We start from the raw sequence: 14,423 nt of genomic DNA, 5'->3' as shown, positions 1-14,423 counted from the left end.
TTCATCCTTGGGAGCAATTTCCAAATGCCTGAACGTACCATGTTCATCTGTACAAACAATAGCACGCAAGTATAAACACCATGGGACCATACAGCCGTCATACCACTCGGGAAGGTCTCCTAGAGATGAATGTACTTTGGTGTGAAAAGTGCAAATCAATCCCAGAACAACATCAAAGGACCTTGTGAAGATGCTGGAGGAAACAGGTACAAAAGTATCTATATCCACAGTAAAACAAGTCCTATATCGACATAACCTGAGAGGCCGCTCAGCAAGGAAGAAGCCACTGCTCCAAAACTGCCATAAAAAAGCCAGACTGCGGTTTGCAACTGTACATGGGGACAAAGATCGTACTTTTTGGAGAAATGTCCTCTGGTCCTGATGAAACAAAAATGGAACTGTTTGGTCATAGTGACCATCATGTTTGGAGGGAAAAGGGGGCTTGCAATCCGAAGAACACCATCCCAACTGTGAAGCACGGGGGTGGCAGCATCATGTTGTGGGGGTGCTTTGCTGCAGGAGGGACTGGTGCCCTTCACAAAATAGATGGCATCATGAGGTAGGAAAATGATGTGGATATATTGAAGCAACATCTCAAGACATCAGTTAAATAGTTAAATATTGGTTGCAAATGGGTCTTCCAAATGGACAATGACCCCAAGCATACTTCCAAAGTTGTGGCAAAATGGCTTAAGGACGACAGAGTCAAGGTATTGGAGTGGCCATCACAAAGCCCTGACCTCAATCCCATAGAAAATGGGTGGGCAGAACTGAAAGTGTGTGTGAGCAAAGAGGCCTACAAACCTGACTCAGTTACACCAGCTCTGTCAGGAGGAATGGGCCAAAATTCACCCAAATTATTGTGGGAAGCTTGTGGAAGGCTACCCACAACGTTTGACCCAAGTTAAACAAATTAAAGGCAATGCTACCAAATACTAATTGAGTGTATGTAAACTTCTGACCCACTGGGAATGTGATGAAAGAAATAAAAGCTGAAATTATTCTCTCTACTATTATTCTGACATTTCACAGGATTAAATGTCAGGAATTGTGAAAAACTGAGTTTAAATGTATTTGGCTAAGGTGTATGTAAACTTCCGACTTCAACTGTACTTATCTGGGGCTTAAATTAATAGGCTTTATTACCCAAGGTTAGAAAATACTGTACTTTCTGAGGCAGAAACACATACTGTCACGTTCTGACCATCGTTCGTGTGTGTTTTCCTTGTTTTAGTGTTGGTCAGGACGTGAGCTGGGTGGGCATTCTATGTTGTGTGTCTGGTTTGCCTATTTCTATGTTTGGCCTGATATGGTTCTCAATCAGAGGCAGGTGTTAGTCATTGTCTCTGATTGGGAACCATATTTAGGTAGCCTGTTTTGTGTTGGGTTTTGTGGGTGACTGTTCCTGTCTCTGTGTTTGCACCAGATAGGACTGTTTAGGTTTTCACTTTTCTTGTTTTGTTTAGTCTGTTCATGTATAGTTGTCTTTATTAAAAACATGAATAACCACCACGCTGCATTTTGGTCCGCCTCTCCTTCACCACAGGAAAACCCTTACACATACACCTTCATGATTATATCAAATGTCAGCGTTTAGCGTACTTAAACAAAAAAATAAATAATTATGGAAGCATTCATTATATGCTAAAAATAGGTGTTAAAGTCAAGCTTTGAGAGATGGACAAATGCACACATTAAATACTGTTATGTTTCTTTTGATACAGGTTAGTCCTAAAAAAAGTCCTAAAAGTGGTATGACATAGAAATATGATACCTGTTAAGGCTTCACAAAATACCATTCAAGGCTATTCAATTTGACCAAAAATACATTTTGTCTGTCGTTACCTTAGAAATGCAATTTTACCCCTCTGACCTAGCCTTGAGAATGAGTCAGAATGCAGAGTACAAAAATATATTTACAAATGCACAACTATTAAAAAATATATATATATTCGTTTTTGGGGTATTTTCAGTTAAAATGTATTGTATTACACAGAGAGATTTCTCAATACTGCCCTAGGACATTGCCCTCCACTGTCTGTCTGTCAGGAGGGATGTACAAGCCTGTCTCCTGGTGGACAACATCAAAGTGGCACCAATGTCCAGATATCCAGTTTCAGCATTGCTGCCGATGCTGTGGTAGTTGTTGAGCATTCAAAAACAACTCTGTATACTGTATGTCATCAAAGGTGTCCCTAAAATACCGTTCTGTGATCCATAAAAGCACACTGCATCACCAGAATGTATGGTCATCAATCTACCTTCCACTTTATTCACTGAGTTCAAATCACTAGAAACATGTCTGCTAGTGAACTGTACCTGTACTGGCTACTGACTGTGTCTTGCCTTTCTCTCTCTCCTGCAGGTTTGATAGTGTTCCTGGGCATGATGGTTGGGGCGTTCATCTGGGGAGGCATGGCAGACAAACTGGGCCGCCGGAAGTGTCTGATCTGGGCACTCACCATCAACTGTGTCTTCGCCTTCCTCTCCTCCTTCGCCCAGGGATATGGCTTCTTTCTCTTCTTTAGGCTCATCTCCGGCATCGGGTAAGAAAGACCCCATCTATTGAGAGCGGGGAAACGAGATGAGTTTCTACTTGAAGGAATTAGGGTTGTGACTGGGATGCTATAGGACAAGTGAACATGATCCTTTCGACCTGATAAAATATACTTTGAACAACGTAACGGATACAAAACCACAGCCTCTGAAGAAGCTACATGGAAGAGGCAGTAGTTACTGTAGGACTCGTGCTAGATTACACTTCCTCTCATGTTCAGCACATTCAGAGCTACTCTCCTCCTCCACCTACAACAATGCAGCATTGTGCTATCTCAGAATAGCGTTGTTCCACAGGGATGTAAGCAAGCTTTGCTTACTGACTCCAGAATCAGGTCAAAGCGTATGCAAAAACATTGTGTATACAGAAGACCTCAGCTGGAGGAGCATGGTGTATTAGACTATTGTGTATCTATGTATGGTTGGATATTAGTGGAAGCTCAAATTACTGACCTTCAACTACTGACCTTTCGGAAACTTACCTGATTACAAAAATACTGAAGTCTGTTCTTCCTCGAAAAATAGATGATTCATCTAGGGACTTCCTGGATTCATAATGGTGAAATAAAAAAGCAAATCTCTTGTGTTATCTACAATCATAATCTGTCAATGAGTTCCTATACTAATCCTCTGTATCTCCCTTCAGTATTGGAGGTTCTGTCCCCATCGTCTACTCCTACTTCTCAGAGTTCCTTCAGATGGATAAGAGGGGGGAACACCTGAGCTGGCTGTGTATGTTCTGGATGGTGGGAGGCATCTATGCCTCCTTCACAGCCTGGGGCATCATCCCTCACTATGGTACAGTACAATACTGCATACTAAACACTCAACAGACAACCCTTACTATAGCGGCCATGACCTGGGATTAATATCATCCTCCTTGCTGACATAAGCAAGTTCACCCAAGTTCAGCTACAGCAGTCCCTGCATTGGATGTTATGGTAACGTAACACGACTAAGCCACAGGAGGTTGGCGACACCTTAATTGGGGAGAATGTGCTTGTGGTAACGGCTGGAGTGGAATAAGTGAAATGGTATGCCATTCCAGTCGCTACGTTCTAGCCGTTATTATGAGCTCAGCAGTCTCCACTGGACTAAGCATATGTGTTGGGTTAATTAACTGGCTGATAGATTTGTAATCCTAATATTAGTCTGTAAACACACCTATAGACCCAGGGAGTGATTTGGCTTGTGTTCCAGGTTCTAGAGTCTAGACACAGGTAATGGATGATGATTGTGTGGTGGCTGTATTGTATTGTGTTGTGTTCCAGGCTGGGGCTCTAGACCGAGATAATGACTGTGGTTGTATGTTGTGTGTTGTGTTCCAGGCTGGGGATCTAGAACGAGATAATGACTGAGGTTGTATGTTGTGTGTTGTGTTCCAGGCTGGGGATCTAGAACGAGATAATGACTGAGGTTGTATGTTGTGTGTTGTGTTCCAGGCTGGGGATCTAGACCGAGATAATGACTGAGGTTGTATGTTGTGTGTTGTGTTCCAGGCTGGGGCTCTAGACTGAGATAATGACTGAGGTTGTATGTTGTGTGTTGTGTTCCAGGCTGGGGCTCTAGACTGAGATAATGACTGAGGTTGTGTGTTGTGTTCCAGACTGGGGCTCGAGACCGAGATAATGACTGAGGTTGTGTGTTGTGTTCCAGGCTGGGGCTTCAGCATGGGGACAGAGTTCCAGTTCCACAGCTGGAGGGTGTTTGTGCTGGTCTGTGCCCTGCCTGCCATCACCTCCCTGGTGGGGCTCATGTTCATGCCTGAGAGCCCCAGGTTCCTCCTGGAGGTAAGATCTATTTTCTTAAGATTAAGATGAACAGTACAGGAACGTAATACTCAGGACCTTTAACATATGGTGTTGATCATACGATATTTTCATACAAAACCCCAAACCGAGTTTGCAGATGTATTTGGTTTAAAAACACACAACTGAAATGTGTGGACTATAGGGAGGTTTTGACTTACAGTGTAACGATGTGCGCTGAGAGTCAGGAAGCAAGTTCAGGGAGTGAGTGTTTTTAATAAATAAACGCAACATAATACGAAACATGAACAACGCACAGACATGAAATACAGTATGTGGCTGTCTTTGTCAGAATGCCAAACATGACGAGGCCTGGATGATCCTGAAGAATGTCCATGACACCAACTGGAGGGCAAAGGGCCAGCCTGAGAAGGTCTTCCAGGTGTGTAGAGACAACATCACAGATGACCACTAAATAACACTTGCTTGAAGGGCTGCTTTGGCATTTTCAGCTTCACAGAATATAATGAAACAAAGTGAACATCATTTCATTCCCCTCAGGTGACACACATCAAGGCTCCTAAGACCCAGGAGGATGAGTTCATTGAGATCCAGAGTGCCACAGGGACGGCTATGCAGCGGTGGGCCGTCCGGACCCTCACTCTGTGCAAACTGGTAGGACCAAAAATGTTCTGAAATCAAACACATTACTAATGAGACCAACATTAACACCAACAGGCTATTAGTACTGTATGTGATGTGTCACTATGCTGTGTTTTCATTGCAGGTGCTGAAGAACGTTGCTTCTCTCTTGGGACCTGAGCTGAGACTGAGTACACTGTTCATGGCAATCATCTGGTTCACCATGGCCTTCAGGTAAATACAGTGCCTTCCACATTTTGTTACGTTACAGCCTTATTCAAAAATGTATTATTGTTTTTATTCCTCATCAATCTACACACAATACCCCATAATGACAAAGCTAAAACAGTTTTTCTGAAAATGTTGCTAATTTATTAAAAATAAAAAACTGAAATATCACATTTACGTAAGTATTCAGACCGTTTACTCAGTAATTTGTTGAAGCACCTTTGGAAGCGCCAAATACAACAAGTGTAGACCTTACCGTGAAATGCTTACTTACAAGCCCTTAACTGACAATGCAGTTCAAGAAATGTAGATAAGAAAATATTTACTAAATAAACTAAAGTAAAAATATTGAATCAAATCAAAAAGTAACACAAGAAAATGACATAACAATAATGAGGCTATATACAGGGGGTACTGGTACCAAGTCAATGTGCGGGGGTACAGGTTAGTCGAGGTAATTTGTAAAGTGACTATGCATATGTAATAAACAGTGAGTAGCAGCTTTCAATGTAAATAGTCCGGGTGGCCATTTGATTAATTGTTCAGCCGTCTTATGGTTTGGGGGTAAAGCTGTTAAGGAGCCTTTTGATCCTAGACTTGGCATAGCTTGCCGTGCGGTAGTAGAGAGAACACTCTATGTCTTAGGTGACTGGAGTCTTTGCTAATTTTTTGGTCTTTCCACTGACACCGCCTAGTATATAGGTCCTGGATGTCAGGAAGCTTGGCCCCAGTGATTTAGTGAGCCGTACGCATTACCCTCTGTACCACCTTACCGTCAGATGCCGAGCAGTTGCCATACCAGACGGTGATGCAACTGGTCAGAATGCTCTCGATGGTGCAGCTGTATAACTTCTTTTCATTCTCCTGAGGGGCAAAAGTTGTTGTCGTGCCCTCTTCACAACTGTCTTGTTGTGTTTGGACCATGATCTTTAGTTAGTGATGTGGATACCAAGGAACTTGAAACTCTCGACCTGCTCCACTACAGCCCCGTCGATGTTAATGGTGGCCTGTTTACCCCTCATTTTCCTGTAGTCCACAATCAGCTCCTTTGTCTTGCTCACATTGAGGAAGAGGTTGTTGTCCTGGCACCACACTGCCAGGTCTCTGACCTCCTCCCTATAGTCTGTCTCATCATTGTCGGTGATCAGACCTACCACTGTTGTGTCGTCAGCAAACCTAAGGGTGGTGTTGGAGTCATGCTTGGCCATGCAGTCGTGGCTGAACAGGGAGAACAGGACGGGACTAAGCACTCACACTTGATGGCAGATGTGTTGTTGCCTACCCTTACAACCTCGGGCAGCCCGTCAGGAAGTCCAGAATCCAGTTTCAGAGGGAGGTGTTTAGTCCCAGGGTCCTTAGCTCAGTGAAGAGCTTTGTGGGCACTATGCTTTGAACGCTGAGCTGTAGTCAATGAACACCATTCTCGCACATGTGTTAATTTTGTCCAGGTGGGAAAGTGCAGTGTGGAGTGCGATTGAGATTGCGTCATCTGTGGATCTTTTGAGGTGGTATGCGAATTGGAGTTGGTCTATGGTTTCCGGCATGGGGCTGTTGATGTGAGCCATGACAAGCCTTTCAAAGCACTTCATGGCTAAAGACGTGAGTGCTATGGGGTGGTAATCATTTAGGCAAGTTACCTTTGCTTCTTGGGCACAGGGACTATGGTGGTCTGTTTGAAATATGTAGGTATTACAGACTCGGTCACCGAGAGTTTGAAAATATCAGTGAAGACGCTTGTCAGTTGGTCTGTGCATGCTTTGAGTACATATCCTGGTAATCCGTCTGGCCCTGCGGCTTTGTGAATGTTGACCTGTTTAAAGGTCTTGCTCACATCGGCTACGGAGAGCGTGATCACACAGTTATCCGGAACAGCTGGTGCTCTCATGCATGCTTCAGTGTAGCTTGCCTAGAAGGGAGCATAAATGGCATTTAGCTCATCTGGTAGGCTTCCGTAACTAGGCAGCTCGTGGCTGGGTTTCCCTTTGTAGTCCGTAATATTTTTCAAGCCTTGCCACATCCGACAAGCGTCAGAGTCGGTGTAGTAGGATTCAATCTTAGTCCTGTATTGATGCGTTGCTTCTTTGATGATTCATTTGACGGCATAGCGGGATTTCTTATAAGCATCCAGATTAGTGTCCCGCTACAAGTGTTGCTTGTAATCCATGGCTTCTGGTTGGGAAATGTACATACGGTCACTCGATGCACTTATTGATGAAGCCGGTGACCGAGGTGATATACTCCTCAATGCCATTGGATGAATCTCAGAACATATTCCAGTCTTTGTTAGAAAAACAGTCCTGAGCGAGTCACTGGTACTTCTTGTTTTAGTTTTTGCTTGTAAGCAGGAATTATGAGAATAGAATTATGGTCTGATTTGCCAAATGGAGGGCGAGGGAGAGCTTTGTATGCGTCTCCGTGTGTGGGGTAAAGATGGTCCAGAGTTTTTTTCCATCTGGTTGCACATGTGATGTGCTGGTAGAAATTAGGTAAAATGGATTTAACTTTGCCTGCATTAAGTCACCGGCCACTAGGAGCACCGCTTCTGGATGAGCATTTTCTTGTCCTTATACAGCTCATTGAGTGCAGTCTTAGTTCCAGCATCAGTTTGTGGTGGTAAATAGACGGCTATGAATAATATAGATGACAACTCTCTTGGTAGATAGTGTGGTCTACAGCTTATCATGTGGAATTCTACCTCAGGCGAGCAATACCTCGAGACTTCTTTAATATTAGACATCGCTCACCAGCAGTTATTGACAAAGAGACGCGCCCCTCGTCTTACCAGATGTAGCTGCTCTGTCCTGCTGATGCACAGAGAAGCCAGCCAGCTCTATATTATCCGTGTCGTCATTTAGCCATGTCTCAGGGAAACACAAGATATTACAGTTTTTAATGTCCCGTTGGTAGGATAGTCTTAATCGTACATCGTCCAGTTTGTTTTAAATTATTGCATGTTCTTGGGGACCTTCTTTACCTACTTCTCTAATTCTTACAAGGCACCTCGTCCTCCTCCCCCTTTTTTTTCTGTCTTTCTTCACACTTATGACTGGGATTTGGGCCTTGTCTTGACAGAGCAGTATATCCTTCGAGTCGCACTCATTAAAGAAAAAATCTTTGTCCAGTTCCAGGTGAGTAATTGCTGTTCTGAATTACAGAAGCTCTTTCAGTCATAAGAGACAGTAACAGCAACATTACGTACAAAATGAGTTAAACAATATTAAAAAACAAAACAAAATAGCACAGTTGGTTAGGAGCCTGTAACACGGCAGCCATCCCCTCCGGCACACCTGTATTTGGGGAGTTTCTTCCATTCTTCTCTGCAGATCCTCTCAAGCTCTGTCAGGTTGGATGGGAAGCGTTGCTGCACAGCTATTTTCAGGTCTCTCTAGAGCTGTTCGATCGGATTCATGTCCGGTAAATTTTCAGTTCTCTCTAGAGCTGTTCGATTGGGTTCATGTCCGGGCTCTGGCTGGGCCACTCAAGGATATTCAGAGACTTGTCCGGAAGCCACTCCTACGTTGTCTTGGCTGTGTGCTTAGGGTCGTTGTCCTGTTGGAAGGTGAACCTTCGCCCCAGTCTGAGGTCCTGAGCAGGTTTTCATCAAGGATCTCTCTGCCCTTTGCTCCGTTCATCTTTGCCTCGATCCTGACAAGTCTCCCAGTCCCTGCCGTTGAAAAACATCCCCACAGCATGATGCTGCCACAACCATGCTTCACCATAGGGATGGTGCCAGGTTTTCTCCAGACGTGACAGTTGCCATTCAGACCAAAGAGTTCAATCTTGGTTTCATCAGACCAGAGAATCTTGTTTCTCATTGTCTGAGAGTCTTTAGGTGCCTTTTGGCAAACTCCAAGCGGGCTGTCATGTGCCTTTTTACTGAGGACTGGCTTCCATCTCACCACTCTATCATAAAGACCTGATTGGTGGAGTGCTGCAGAGATGCTTGTCCTCCTGGAAGGTTCTCCCATCTCCACAGAGGAACTCTAGAGCTCTGTCAGAGTGACCATCGGGTTTTTGGTTACCTCCCTGACCAAGGCCCTTCTCCCCCAATTGCCCAGTTTGGCCGGGCGGCCAGCTCTAGGAAGAGTCTTGGGGGTTCCAAACTTCTTCTGTTTAAGAATGATGGAGGCCACTGTGTTCTTGGGGAGCTTCAATGCTGCTGAAATGTTTTGGTAGCCTTCCCCAGATATGTGACTTGATACAATAATCTCTCGGAGCTCTATGGACAATTCCTTCGACCTTTTTGCTCTGAGCAAAGAGTTTGCATACTTATGTAATAAGGAATTTCTGTTTTTGTTTTTTAAAATAAATGTGTTAATTTCTAAAAACCTGTTTTCGCTTTGTCATTATGGGGTATTGTGTGTAGATTGCTGACAATGTTATTTTTTTTAAGTCCATTTTGAATAAGGCTGTAACGTAACAAAACGTGAAAATATTCAAGGGGTCTGAATACTTTCCGAAGGCACTGTATATGTACAATATATGTGATGCTAAACAGGAAAGATTGTATACTGTGAGCAGCTGATTGTAAATACCTGTCGATACAGTCTGTGTCCCAAATGGCACCAAATTCCTCCCATGGGCCCTGGTCAAAAGCAGTGTACTATATAGGGAATAGGGTGCCATTTAGGATGCCAAAATACTGTATTTTAATGTTGTCTACTGTGGTCCAATAACGCTGATACCATCGTATTTCAGTTACTATGGACTGGGTGTGTGGTTCCCTGACATGATCAAATACCTTCAGCAAGAGGAGTATGAGTCCAAAGTCAAGGTGTTCCACAGAGAGAGAGTAGAACGCTTCCACTTCAACTTCTCCCTGGAGAATCAGATCCACAGAGAGGGAGAATACATCAATGACAAGTATGTAATATCCATGCTCCACCTTCTGGCCCTTCTAAGTACTACACCACAGCAAGTAATACTGTATTACAACAATTTATCATTGTCATGTCTCTTGATAATATCACAATGTAACATATCATTCTATGTAAGTACGGCACGTATTATTTATTTCACAATGATACAGACAATATTGAGGAAGGACTGTGCTGTCTGTCTTTCTAGCATGTAATGTGCCAAGTCATCAAAAAGTCAGGAATCATGCTTTTGTGTTCCATCCCTTTAGGTTCATCAACATACAGATGAAGTCTGTTAAGTTTGAGGATTCACTGTTTGAAGATTGTTACTTTGAGGACATCGAGTCCACTGAAACAATATTTGAGAACTGTACCATCAGATCCACTGTCTTCTATAACACAGGTGGGAGCCGCTGGAGGTGTTACAGTAGGCCAACCAATGCACCACATTGTCAACAAGTTTAACCCTTTGGAATGCTTCCAAAATGAAAAAAGGTTCAACAGAGATTGAACTTTTGCAAAAATCAAGTCCTGCTCAATATGAATGAATGATGTATAATGACAAACAGTATGTAATGCATTTCAAAATCATCAATTACCGTTGCTATATTTCACTGAAAACAGACAGTACATATTGACCAGTGGACTGAGAATTGCAAAGCCATGAATGTTTCTCCAAGTACACTATTTATGTTATATCGTTGGCATTGTCACGTTTCCTCCAGATCTGTATGAGGAAAGGTTCATAGACTGTAGGCTGGAGAACACCACATTCCTCCATAATAAGAAGGGTTGTCACTTGGACATCGACGAGGAGAACGATGTGCTCATCTACCTGGTCAGCTTCCTGGGGTCCCTGGCTGTTCTACCCGGCAACATCATATCAGCTCTGTTCATGGAGAAGATAGGCAGGGTTAAAATCATAGGTGAGTTGGTCTGTATTGGACAAAGTACAATGGTAATAGGTTTCTATGATTTTAACTGTATTGGTTCTTATAATGGACAGGTAGGACAGGTGTAGATTAAGTGTATAGCAGCAGCTCAGCTATTATTCTGACATTCTGCTCTTCAATTGGCAGATGAGAAAAGTATGAGCATTGAGTTTTATAAGGGTGTGCGCCTTGATATATGATCAAGGAACATCGAAGTGTGATAGATTCTTACCGCACACCTCACAGCTCCATCTCCCTCTGCACATGATGTGCCAGTGCCACTGTGCTCACTGTTTCCTACTATGAGCCCAATCTGCTCCTCCCTTTGCAGGCCTCTCCATGCTGATCTCAGCTGGCTGCACTTTCTTCCTGTTCCTGAGCTTCAGTCAGGCGGCCATCATAGCCTGGCAGTGTCTGTTCTGTGGGGTCAGCGTGGCAGCGTGGAACGGCATTGAGGTCATCACAGTGGAACTTTACCCAGCCTCCAAAAGGTACAGTACAGCAATCTGGAAATCAGACATGAATGTATTAGCTAGGCCCATCTAATTTATTATATTGTGCCTATTGGAAATAGATTGTTGATATGATATTGTATGATTTGCTTCATACTGTTAAAAGTATGTCAACCCATTATCATCAGTTACTGAATAAAATGGATGTAAAATGGTACATTTAATTTCAATCTTTATTTTACTAGGCAAGTCAGTTAAGAACAAATTCTTATTTACAATGATGGCCTACCCCGGCTGCGCCAATTGTGCGCCGCCCTATGGGACTCCCAATCACAGCCAGATGTGATACAAAATGGATTCGAACCAGGGACTGTAGTGATGCCTCTTGCACTGAGATGCAGTGCCTTAGACAGCTGCACCACTGTGTCCCCTGTGGTGTATTTAACCGATGTCCCTAACCTCCTCTCACAGAGCCACAGCGTTTGGGGTGTTGAATGCTCTCTGTAAGCTGGCGGCCATCCTGGGCACCTCCATTTTTGCCTCCTTTGTGGGGGTCACCAAAGTTGTCCCCATCCTCCTCTCCTGTACTGCTCTGGTGTGTGGAGGTCTGGTGGCCCTCAAGCTACCTGAGACCCGGGAGAAGATACTCCAGTGAGGAGGTCATACTGGCTAAAGGTCACAGGAGCAAGGAGCCACCTTTACAGGCGGAGTTCCTCTGGAAGATACACAGGCATTATGCAAGATTGGTTGTAACCACCTGGAGCTGACAAGAGTTTGTTCCACCAACATAGAGATCCTTTAATTACATGCTAACTAACAGTGTTCTTCATTGTCTGTTCTGTCTCATTAGCCACGATGTGTTTGGAGTGAAATGCTTTAAAATCAACTCCAAAAATCTAAATTATTATTGGGATTAAATGGGAATATTTCTCTAATTCCTTATCTATTGGTCTAAAAACCATAGTTTGCCCCATTAATGTACGATATTGTCGACACAAGATAAGAATGGGAAAATATGTAAACCTCTTGATGGAGACTGGTAACCAGAAACAGATTTCTGGTCAAGGGAATCTTTCTCCAATGCCATTTTGAATTCAGGTACTGTTTTGTTTTGCTAAAATTATGTTGTTTTAATCTTGGCCCTGCCTTAATGAATACTTATCAACTCAAACACTCTACCTTCTCTCCAAAATGTAAACTATATTGACTGTAGTGTAGCATTCCCTCCATGTATTCTCGTCTTGTGTTTCAATCAACCCACAGTATGTAGTGGGAGGACAGCAAATATCCTTCACCACATCTATACTGTATTTTTGAATCATTACCTTTAGTTGAGTGTTTGAGGTTGTAGTCCATTAACAAGGGGTATATTCAGTAGGTTGCCATTTAGGGAACAGCATACAACTGCTATTTACTGCAGTATTCTCCATCAAAATGAGGAGATAACGTATTTGGCCGTTCCATTCTAATCTTATTTTCTGACATGCTCTGAAAATGTAATCCTGCTGAATATGCACCTGCAATCAAACCAAAAAAATTGCATTCCAATTTTCCAATTGAATCTAACTTGCAACTTCAGCAAACTGTTTGGTCCTACAGTCTGTTTGTGTGCTTGATGTAAATGTTCTCAGTTTCTCACTTGGGCTGTGGTTTATTTGTGTTGACTATGCAACGCCATCTTTAGTTTTTCTGTGGACGTGGTACCACATAGGAATACGGGGGGAAAAATGAGTTTTAAAATATGTGGGGGAAATGCTCTTATTGGTGATGGGAGATTCACTGAAGCACACAGTGCTGTTTCTGCTAACTATTGACTGAGTTGCATGTGTGTGTTAGTAATGTTTCTGTGTCTTTCATGTGTTGTTCAAAAAGTAAGTCATCTGAATGATGATTGCTGTCTGTGTGTGTCACTGTAAATAGCTGACTGGATTGTAGCCTGTACCGGCTTGAATTAACAATCACTTTAGTTAGTTTAAGAATTTCTTAGCTGTTTCTTGTCAAGTATTGTGGAGCCAATTGCATTTCTTTCCAATACAAAACAAGACTTTTGCCAATTATTTCTGTCATACTAACAATCTAACAGTTGCACAAACTGAAGCTTTGCTGTTGTATCTACACTATATTCACACAATAACATATTTCAAAATAGAGAAAGCTACAAAACAAGAATAAAGGTGATGTTGCATCATCCTTTTTCAAAGTGTAGGTTTGGTTTCCTTTAGTCTATAGAACATCTGTACCATTATATGGAGGTATACATAATTATTTCCTATACATTGTGTAATACCTGTTATCAATTGAGTTGCAGGAAGAAATCAGCCTTAACTGAATGCGAGGATTCAATAAAACCTTTTTTCTTTCTCAAGCATCTTTTTGAGCAGCAGCATCACTGTTATAAAGGGATTGGCTTATGGATACACTTCTTGGGTGCATTCATGTGTGTGTCTGCATCTTTGTGAAACAGAAAGCCATACTTTGTTCATTGTTTTTATATTTTTATCTCAAAATATTGTCTGTCGTGGAAAAAAATATTTTGCATATATTTTTTGTTTTGGGGTTTTGTGACTGTGAAAAGATGAAACAAATCAAATAAATCTATCAGTGTACTGTGAGCGATGGTTGGTTTGTTCTTCTTGGCATTAAGTCTGTGCTGTTTACTCTACCAGAGGTGTGAAACAACTTACTTCACCAGGCAGTTCCTCATGGACCACAGGTCCAAAAGCAGAGTAAAAATGGGAGCTGTGGATATTTATAGGTAAAGTGGGACAGAATGAATAAATTGTATTTCTTCGTTTGCATATTGTATGAAGAATTGTTAACAATTATATCGGACATCTATATAGCGGCAGGTAACCTAGTGGTTAGCGCGTTGGGCCAGTAATCGAAAGGTTGGTGGATCGAGTCCCTGAGCTGACAAGGTAAAAATCTGTTGTTCTACCCCTGAACAAGGCACTTTACCCAATGTTCCTAGGCTGTCATTGTAAATAAGAAATTGTGCTATCTTGG

At 42.6% G+C, this 14,423-nt stretch overlaps 1 protein-coding gene across 2 annotated transcripts in view; it reads left to right on the top strand.

Annotated features, from left to right (window-relative positions):
* The window catches only part of LOC139385385 (synaptic vesicle glycoprotein 2B-like), a 56,104-nt gene extending 42,075 nt beyond the window's left edge, over positions 1–14,029 (top strand). For both annotated transcript variants that reach the window (XM_071130550.1, XM_071130477.1), the window contains 11 exons: positions 2,366–2,546; positions 3,203–3,354; positions 4,213–4,346; positions 4,657–4,746; positions 4,866–4,979; positions 5,092–5,180; positions 9,873–10,037; positions 10,303–10,436; positions 10,759–10,959; positions 11,297–11,456; positions 11,889–14,029. In XM_071130550.1, the coding sequence (XP_070986651.1) occupies positions 2,366–2,546; positions 3,203–3,354; positions 4,213–4,346; positions 4,657–4,746; positions 4,866–4,979; positions 5,092–5,180; positions 9,873–10,037; positions 10,303–10,436; positions 10,759–10,959; positions 11,297–11,456; positions 11,889–12,072 (1,604 nt within the window). In that variant the 3' untranslated portion in view covers positions 12,073–14,029. The remainder of the gene's footprint in view (positions 1–2,365; positions 2,547–3,202; positions 3,355–4,212; positions 4,347–4,656; positions 4,747–4,865; positions 4,980–5,091; positions 5,181–9,872; positions 10,038–10,302; positions 10,437–10,758; positions 10,960–11,296; positions 11,457–11,888) is intronic.
* Positions 14,030–14,423: the final 394 nt, after the last annotated feature.

Source organism: Oncorhynchus clarkii, chromosome 1 (genome assembly GCF_045791955.1).
Source record: "Oncorhynchus clarkii lewisi isolate Uvic-CL-2024 chromosome 1, UVic_Ocla_1.0, whole genome shotgun sequence".
NCBI classification, from domain to species: domain Eukaryota; kingdom Metazoa; phylum Chordata; class Actinopteri; order Salmoniformes; family Salmonidae; genus Oncorhynchus; species Oncorhynchus clarkii.
This window is presented reverse-complemented; position numbering and strand designations above follow the sequence as displayed.